Source organism: Cyprinus carpio, chromosome A2 (assembly GCF_018340385.1).
Source record: "Cyprinus carpio isolate SPL01 chromosome A2, ASM1834038v1, whole genome shotgun sequence".
NCBI lineage: Eukaryota > Metazoa > Chordata > Actinopteri > Cypriniformes > Cyprinidae > Cyprinus > Cyprinus carpio.
Window position 1 is genome coordinate 12099777 of NC_056573.1, and position 9805 is coordinate 12109581.

At 35.2% G+C, this 9805-nt stretch overlaps 1 protein-coding gene across 1 annotated transcript; it reads right to left on the reverse strand.

The window, feature by feature from the left end:
* Nucleotides 1–958: 958 nt before the first annotated feature.
* On the reverse strand, nt 959–3246 carry LOC109080731 (bone morphogenetic protein 4-like). Its single transcript, XM_019095749.2, has 2 exons — nt 2864–3246; nt 959–1750 (listed from the first exon to the last, which is right to left on the reverse strand). Exons 1-2 carry the CDS (start codon nt 3180–3182, stop codon nt 999–1001), a joined length of 1071 nt encoding a protein of 356 aa, XP_018951294.1. The 5' UTR covers nt 3183–3246; the 3' UTR covers nt 959–998.
* Nucleotides 3247–9805: the final 6559 nt, after the last annotated feature.

A 9805-nucleotide genomic window follows, 5' to 3' on the forward strand; every position in this document is an offset into this window, starting at 1 on the left:
AAATCCTGCAGAGTCTAAAGATAACAAATATTTATGGACTACAGTGACACTAATGACACAGTATTATGTAAATATTGAATCACAAATTAACTCTGCTGTGGTTGCTTCAGAGGACATTTACTCTCTGGTCAAGGCCAATGACACTATGTGTGGTCTCAAGGCTACAGATTTTAGATCTGACCTATCTTTATTGATAGGATAAATATAGATATTGCATGGCTAAATATCTTTTATGGATACTTATGGCTTGACCTCACCTTGAAATATTATCTGGAACTGAGCGGATATTGTAAAATATTATTATAAAAGACCGAAATTTATAGGTTTGCACTTCCGTATGTAAAACGTACTGTAGGTGTGAATTCATTTTCTAGTTCATTGTTATATGATCTGAGTGAGTCATGCAGAGATGATTCATTCTGATGGCCTATTCCCAGTTCATATAAACATGGATAGGAAAGTTTTTAACAACATCCAGAGTTTTCATAGCAGCTCAATTTTGGTTTCACAAAATACTGTATGTGAGGATTTTCATCTTATATTGAAAGATGTTGAATCATCTTTATTGAAATGTGATCAGTGATTCACACGTTAATCATCCATACAGAAAATATAGGATTTTTCCATAAAGCAAATACTTTATTAACATTCTTTCAAAAATACAAAAGGTTTCTTGATTCATTCACAACACAGCAACAAACAAGTACAAAAACATTTCAAATAAATTACAATAAATAACTTGAAATTCCAGTACGTCAATCATGTGAAAATACAGTACCCATTTAACATGTCAGTGTACGTAGTAAAGCAGGCATCTGGTTTCCTTAAGAAGCCAAACTATTTTAGAAACCAAAGGAATGTAACCAAATGAGCGTCAGAGCATTGATTTGCATTTTATCAGTTCGATATTTTGCCTCTTTATTATCTTCTCTTTTGAGAATATAATCTTCAGTAGATAATAGTCTCTTTAAAAAAAAAAAAACATGTGCCAGTGTTGTTCATGCACAGTGGCATTTACTAACTATCAAATCGTTGAAAGGTGTGAGCTTCAATTTTCCACGACTGTCATAGTGCATGAGAACCATTGGTTCATATGCAGCTGGCACGCAGCAAGGACCGGGTGTCGTTCCCTTGGACAAGAGATGCAGACGAGACTTCACCTGCGTATGCATACTGGCAGGTTTATAATTATGTGGGCAGGAACCATCACAGTAGTGCATAGTGTAGCCCGAGGGAGCAATAACCCAGTCTGACCAGCCGATGTCTTTGAAGGAAACATTTAATGACTTTCGCCTGCAGTGACCTTCATCCTCAACACTTTCTTCTCTGGTAAACAGAGCTCTTCTGTTTCTTCTCCTCACTGCTTTTTCAAGTTGTAAAGCAAGCTGAGGCATGGATTGTGTACCCACTTCTTGTTTTTTAAGGAGGCAAATTTCAATAACTAAAAGTTCAGCACTGCTGTCCTTAAGCCACTTCTTAACAGCAACTGTCAAATCCAACATAACATCCCGAGAGCTCAAGTCCCCAGTGTGAAATACAGTCTCTGTATGAAAACCAGGAGGTTTATGCATTCTAACCACAATGTCTTTTGAAAGCCACGGCTCGTCCGGTGTATTTTTGTCCTTGTGTGGTCTCTTGATTTGCAGCATTGCATGTTTAAGGTTGACTCCAGTTTTAATGTGTGAGTTTTTGTAGAAAACAGCTCTAAACCACTGCTGCCTTGGATCCATGGTAGAATTCAGAGGCTGTACTATTAGAAAAATAATAAAGAAAAACAGATATTAGACAATGTAAACCACACACACACACATATATATAAGTATACAAACAGTTATATTAATTAAATAATATAGCGCTGTCAAATCGATTAATCGCATCCAAAATAAAAGTTTGCGTTTACCTACACTGAAAAAAGTGTTTCATTCATCAAATTAAAAAAATGTAAGGTAAGGATTCACGTCTATATTTTTAAACTTGAGCCAATGAAAAATAAATAACTTGCCCGTAGGCAAAGGTAATATGTGTGTACTGTTTATTTATATGTATTTATAAGCATTCACACATTCACGGATAAATTTAAGAAATATATGTAATATATATTTATATATAATATAAATTTATATAAATATGAATATATATATATATATATATATATATATATATATATATATATATATATATATATATATATATATATACATGTAAATATTTCTTGAATAAATTCATGTATGTGTGTGTATTTATATATACTTATAAACATACACAGTACACGCACACACACATTGTGTAAACTCAAACTTTTATTTTGGATGTGATTAAACATGATTAATTGATTTGACAGCACTAAACTAATATTAATAATAATAAATATATATATATATATATATATATATATACATATATATATATATATATATATATATATATATATATATATGAAACTATATATATATACATATACACACACACACACACACACACACATAAATATGCACATATAAAATATAATGACTTTACTAAGACATTACTAACCCAGTGGATAACAACATTAAAATAAAAATAATAAAAAAATGAAATTAGACAATGCATATATACATAAACATATTATACAGAAATAAAGATGCAAAAAAATATTATTATACATCTATGTAAATGAATTTATTCTACTGATTTATTAATTTAAATTTAGTCTATTAAATTTAATGTTTATTAAAAAAATATATAAAAAACATTCAAATTAAATAAAATGAAGTTAAATGAAATCAGACAATGCAAACCAAATATATACCAATTAAATAATTTCTATATTTTATTTTATTTTTAAATGTTTAATTTTTTTAAAATAACAATATTAATAGCTTACCTGTTGTGGGAAAGAGCACCGTAGAGGCTCTTCTTGCAGGCTGAAGCTCCTGTTCTTCACTGGAATTGCCTTTGAGCAAGTATCTTATTCTCCTATACTGACGGTACATCCTGACCAGGTCCTGATGAGAAGCTCTTTTACCAGGCCCAGGTGGTGCGTCCATCCCCAGGTACTCCAGAATAATGCTCTTCAGAGCCTCAAACTGCAGGCCCTTGTACATTTCCTCATGCTCCCATTGAGCTTTAGACTCTCTCAGACAAGAGCTAAAAATAACAGCCCCAACAGAAAGTAGAAAGCAGTGTGCAACTGAGTTCTGCATGGCAAGTTCTTTTTGTTTGTGCTGTCTTTGTGTTGGTCACTGCAATATCTGACATTCCAGACATGCTTTCATTTATACAGGTACAGGCCACGCCCCACTGGAGATGATTGCTCATCCACACCCACACAGAAACTACACGTACATGTAACCATCTCCTATGCAATGACATCATGTCAATATAACTTTTTGAATAATACTGTCACTACTAATACGACCAAAGTGAAATTTGCCATGGACTTGGGACTTTGGAGCTGTACACACACACACACGCACACACACACACAATGCATTGCTACTTTCTTTCAGCATCAATATTATTCACTATAACATGTTCAAACAGTACTGGATACATATGCAGGTCAAGAAAGATAAGTATTTAAATTCAGTGTATTGCTGTATTATGCTTCCATATTTGGTCATTCTGTATATCAAAATATCTGAATTATCTGTATATTCATAATTATCTTAAGACCACATGCTTTGTGTGTCCAATTCATAACAACATAAGATAATCTGTAATAATGGGACCCCCATGGTGAGTGTGGTCTTGCCTAAACTTTCCTTTTTTTCTAATAAATAATATTTATATGATCCTTAAAAAAATTTAATGTAGGACACAACATATTTGTTTATATATCGAACAATAAACATTTTTATCTAATAAATGATATTTATATGATCCTTAAAAAAAATTCATGTAGGACACAACATATGTGTTTATATAACGATAAACGGCAGTAGAACAAGAGCCACACACAGTAGTAAAAAAGCAAGACATATCTAAACAAAACTGAACTAAAAAAAAAAAAAAAGTTGAATAATTTGCGTCACGCATTGCATGTCACATGGTTCAGATGACTCTTCTGAGGTTAAAAGTGAGTGAAAGGTTTTTCGGTATGTTTCAAACAAACACTGTGGCATTCATGCTGTCAGAATGCCAGGAGCACTGCATTGAGTAACTGCTCATTTGAAGCCAAACAAAAAGATGACTTTATTTAAAACACGTAGGAAGGCTGTGACACACACTCAACACACACACACAATATATATATATATATATATATATATTTTTTTTTTAGAACACACCATATGTTACACCAGACAAATTCTGTGACACTTTTTTTTTTTTAGAACACACCATATTGACCTAAATATATAATTTTCAACCTAAATATATAATTTTCTAATCCCCCCTTGCCCCCATCCTGAAAGAACTTAACACTCTTGGTGTTTCCCCAGTTGCCATTGCAACAGGTTAAAGGGCACGTTTGAGTGCTTAGAACGTGCCCCGTTGTCAAGTTCATCTGGTTAATTTACAACTAAATTACAAAAATACACACTTACACTGAATTCCATAATTCAGTTAACTACATAAGAGCCCTCACCACATTTTAACTAGCTTTCCATGTAATCTGTGATTTTACATTGGAATTGCATAATAGCACACTAGTCCGAAATTAATTTAAAGGGCAATATTTCCCCTCTTCAAGTGATTTTTAGGGGCATTTTTTAACCTTTGTATACAAAGGGCAATTTCATAATTTCCTTATTAAATGTATTTGTTTGTTTTTATGTCAAATATTTACATCTCAGTTAAATCAATTAATTCAATCAATCAGAATACTGTGTTCTGTTACCAATAAAATGTATCCTCATCAACAAAAGCCATCTTTGCATTGCCAAGGTGGTAGGTCTACTAAAGCTGCATTTGACATGACATGTTTATTTACACAGACTATTTAATGCTGCTTAAAGTTGGCATAAATGTAATGCCTAGGGCTGCAATACTATGACAAAATACACTACCAATTTCATTTAGGTTAGGCTAAACAACAAAACAAGCCAAGAGCCATTAATTAATTAGTTTATTGCTTATTTTTCGCGTTAAAAAATGTAAGACCTCACATTGGTTATCTTAGTAGAATGAAAAACAAAAAGGTTATTAGAACTGGGAATAAATTACAGAAAATGAGCAAAGAACGTTGCCCATCAATGCAGCAGTCAGTAAGTTTCATCTCAACAAATATAATCAATGAATCGGTCTACACTGCAAAATAAATCTATTTACATCGTATCTGCAATTTGTTTGTTATGACTTTATTGTTAACTGCCGAATATTGTCTGTTTTATTCATTTTAACATTTCACTAATCTAGACAGCCGTAGCTGAATCGGTTTGCCCTGTTATTTTGAATTTGGGGGACATTTTTGCCTCAAGCCCCCTTTAATTTCCACCCCTGTAGGACACCCACCTACAAAGCAGTTCTGTGTTCACCCTAATAGGGGATAATAGTTCATTCTAGCAACGGTGCTATTTATAAAGTAGTGAATGATTTTTCCATCTGTTCCCCTGCAGTCCATACATTAGTAAAGTGTTTGTAAGCAACAGTGACACAAATCTCATGATAAAGAGACGGGATGATAAAGAAAGAGCATCTCCATTTATCTGACACATTTTTTGCTGAAGATGAAGATGTACAGTATACAGATAAATGAGTCCCTCTAGTGGTTACTATGAAAAATAGCAAAAACTGAACAGAAAAAAATAAAGCCAGGCACATTGCTTATTTTTGAAAGTGTCAAAATATTAAAATGTTACTTTTTTAGGTAGCCTACAAGAAGACATGCTTTGACAGACAATAAAAGACAACATAAATGTATAAGAAAATATAAACTGAAAACCAATTTAAGTTAAATATAACAAACAAACCAAAAGAAAAAAAGCAGTGAGGGTAATAAATTATGCAAAATTCCAAGACCTCCTCACTCTGCTCTAAATTGACAATATGCACGAAGAACTTCCGGATAAAGATAAGCCAGCTCGTAATCTTCCGGTGAAGCTCATTTTATATGTGCTATATATAGGTAGAGACTCCCCTGGCTCATTCTTATCAGAAACTAAGAAACAACATAATTGCAACCCCGTAAATAACGATAGCTGAATTAACATACAGTTTCATGTTATTAAAGAACATATATGCCGAGTCTGGTAATCCCAGGAAAGTACCCAGACACATAACTGTAGGCTACATTTAAATGCTGGCAAATAAACACTGTCGTAACTGTTTAGACAGTTAGGTTAATCTCTTAAACAACATCGTAATGGTATCCTCGATCATCAATAATATCTTACCTTCATAGCCATTAACACATTGTTAAAATCTTATAAAATTTTAAAGCCTTTATTATTTCTCAACTCTGTGCAGTAAAATTAACTTTATTAAAGGTTCACTTTTTCATTCATGAAGACGACATGAATAAATGTGCCAAAAACGTGTCTCTTGGCGAAAAATAAAGACTTTTTAAGATGAAAATGAAATTACCGTTATAACCACGAGATGGTAGCTGAGGATCACTCATTGGCTGCAGCTGCCATTTCAACTCCCAATTCTTTTGAATTATTATACAATAAATATTGTAACTAATTTAGTATTTTTTTTTTGTTGTTGTTTGTTTGAATGCATTTGTTTACTGGATCCTTGAACTGAAAAGTTAGCGGTTTAAATAAAAATAAACAATTAACAAACAAATAAAAAAAGTGCACTCAAAATCATTTGGGTATGAAAAACAACTAAGCCATTGAACAACCATTTGAAGATTGTGTTCTGTGCATATGTAACAAATGGTCCACTGAAGGCGAGTTTGATCACATGAATAGACAGGGACCATGACTAAACTCCAAAATAAAAGACATGAAAACATGTACATGAAACAAAACCCAAAAACCCTGTTACATATGCCCCCTTCTAAGGGGGGCTCCAGATGCCCTAACAAAACCCAACAAGTCCAGGAGGGTGGTAGAGCGAAGGCGGAACAGGGGGAGGGATGGAAGGAGCAGAATCACAGAACAGTGGTGGGTCTGGGCCGTGGAGCAGAGGCAGACAGTGAAATGGTGGAGCAGAAGTCCGCCAGGTCAGATCCAGAGGAGCAGAGGACCACCAGGTCAGCAGAGCATACAGGAGCAAAGATCCCCACACTGGAACAGATGACCACCGCAGCAAAGCAGGTATCCACCAAGGTAGATCAGGCGGGACTGGAACAGAGAGCACAGAGAGGTTAACAGCGGCCTCCTTGCCCCTAACAGGACAGGCAGAGAGTTCATGGATGGCTTCCATGGTCATGAAAGGGCAGACTGTGAGTTCATGAATGGCCTCCATGGCCGTGATAGGACAGGCAAAGGGTTCAGAAGCGGACGCTGTCGCCTCGGGAGGTTCTGCAGCAGACGCCGCCACCTCTGGGGCAGACTGATTGACGCGAGAGGCCTCTGGGGCAGACTGATTGACAGGAGAGGCCTCTGGGGCAGACTCGTGGACTCTGTTACACATTTGTATTTACACATTCCATTCAGTGGGTTGTTACATATGTGTAGTTACACAAACATTACAGCTGTAAATAATATGTACCAATGTGTACTTACACAGTGGTTACATACTATGTACACATATAGTTACTATGTAAGTACACAGGTATTAGGGACTGTGTATGCAGCTGCAAGGATGTTAACCAGAGCAAAGAAATTTGACCATGTCACCCCGATCTTAACATCGCTTCATTGGCTCCCAATCCATTTCAGGATTCGGTTTAAAATTCTTTTGTTTGTTTTTAAAGCTCTTAATGATCAAGCCCCCTCTTATTTAAAAGATCTTATTATCCCACATTCATCTAGTAGATCCTTAAGGTCTGCTGATCAGTATCTTTTATATGTCCCTCAATCAGATTTAAAAACCAAGGGCGACAGAGCTTTTTCAGTTGCTGCCCCTCGCTTATGGAATCAGTTGCCACTGGATATTCGCCTTGCACCTTCTATTATCATTTTTAAAAAGAGGCTGAAAACATATCTTTTCTCCCAGGCATTTTAATCTAATCTTAGTACTGTGTTTTTTTAGTATATTGTCTTCCATGTTGTTTTATTCTTATTTTATTTTTATTTATTATTATTGTTTTTTTAATACTCTGTTCAGCACTTTGGTCAGCTACGCTGTGTTTAAATGTGCTATATAAATAAAATTTACTTACTTACTAGGGACACTTAATATAAAGTGGGACCCACTGAAACAAAACCCAAAAACCCCCATTACAGCATAAAAGGATAGCAGACAGGGACAAAGAGCGACTCATGCTGTGTTGTGATGTTGTTTCAATCAATGTTGCATTGTTACGTCAAAGCATTGTGGTGCCACTTGGTGACAGACAATAATCAATCAGCAGACAAATTCCCAAGACTGACGGTGCCAGGCTAACTGCTCAAATTATCCAAGTATTCTGAAAATGGGAATGCTTTTTTGCAAAACTGATTTTTTTTTTTTTCAAATTAACTAAAAGATAAAGCTTCAAATAATATGAAGCCGTATGCACCAAAGACATTGAAAGGGATAATACTGAATTTATAATTCTCCTTGGTACAATATATGAAAAAGTTTTGCAAATGGCAGTTTTCACTTAAAGGCACAATATGTAAGATTTTTTTTTTATTATTTAAATATCCAAAAACCCCTAGAACAGTGTTTTATATTTTGATGCCTTACATTATCCCAAATGTTTCGAAGAATGTTTAAATCCAGAGAAATAAGCAATTTTAACTAGTGACTTGGACCGTGTCCATAGTGTCATTGTGTCGCCTGCCAATGACATCATAACCCCTCGATTTCTGGTTTTGTTTTGTAGAAAACATGGAAACACCAAAGTCGCTTTAATATGTTATGCGTTATAATAGACTCCATTGCTAAAAAGGCCCAGCAGAAGTAGTACTTCCTTTGCCAGCTGAGGAAATTCAACCTGCCACAGGAGCAGCTGAAACAATTCTACGTGGCCATCATTGAGTCTGTCCTGTGTACATCCATAACTGTCTGGTTTGGTTCAGCCACCAATTCAGACAGAGAATACAACAGCTGAGAGGACTATTGGTTTTCCCCGTCCAACCTCAAAGATCTTTACACCTCCAGACTGAGGAAAAGGGCTTGTAAAAATCACTTTGGGCCTCTCACACCCAGCACACTCTCTCTTCATACTGTTGCCTTCTGGTCGACTCGGCACTACAGAGCACTGACCACCTGAATAGCCAGACATAACAGTTTTTCCCACAGGCCATATTCAGCCTGAACAATTAAAAAGTTAATAACTACACACTGTCCATCATAACTGACACTTTTATACACAGTAGGCTATCTGGAAATTGTATATTGTAAAATACATCGTGTATGTTTGCACTATGTGTGTAATTTCTTCTGCACTGGAAGCTATACTGGCGCCAAGTCAAATTCCTTGTGTGTAAACATACTTGTTAATAAAGCTCCTGATTCTGAACAGCACGACCATTGTTTTTAATATGTGTGTTGTTTCTTATGAGCACGACCATTTATATTTTTAATTTTTAATTTTGTGGTTTAAATCGCGACTACCATAAAAAGTCATCGAGTTTCGTACCATTCAGACGAAGTAGCGATTTTTAAAATTTCAAAAAAAAAAAAAAAATTCCGGTCTAAAATGATCGAGCAACACCAGAGGGCTAGAAGCTCCTCAGCACAACCTGATTCTTGTCGCTACCGCCTTAATTGTCCAGATTCGTGATTTGATTGGTTCCTCGCAGACACTCTCATCCTCTAGTCAGGTGACCGTGTGCTCGCT

Bases quoted from the DNA above. Each gene is read 5' to 3' on its own strand.
- LOC109080731 (XM_019095749.2), bottom strand. From the start codon at position 3,182: ATGCAGAACTCAGTTGCACACTGCTTTCTACTTTCTGTTGGGGCTGTT. The intron at 1,751-2,863 runs GTAAGCTATTAA...TTTTTCTAATAG, and splicing joins GGTGCTCTTTCCCACAACAG to TACAGCCTCTGAATTCTACC.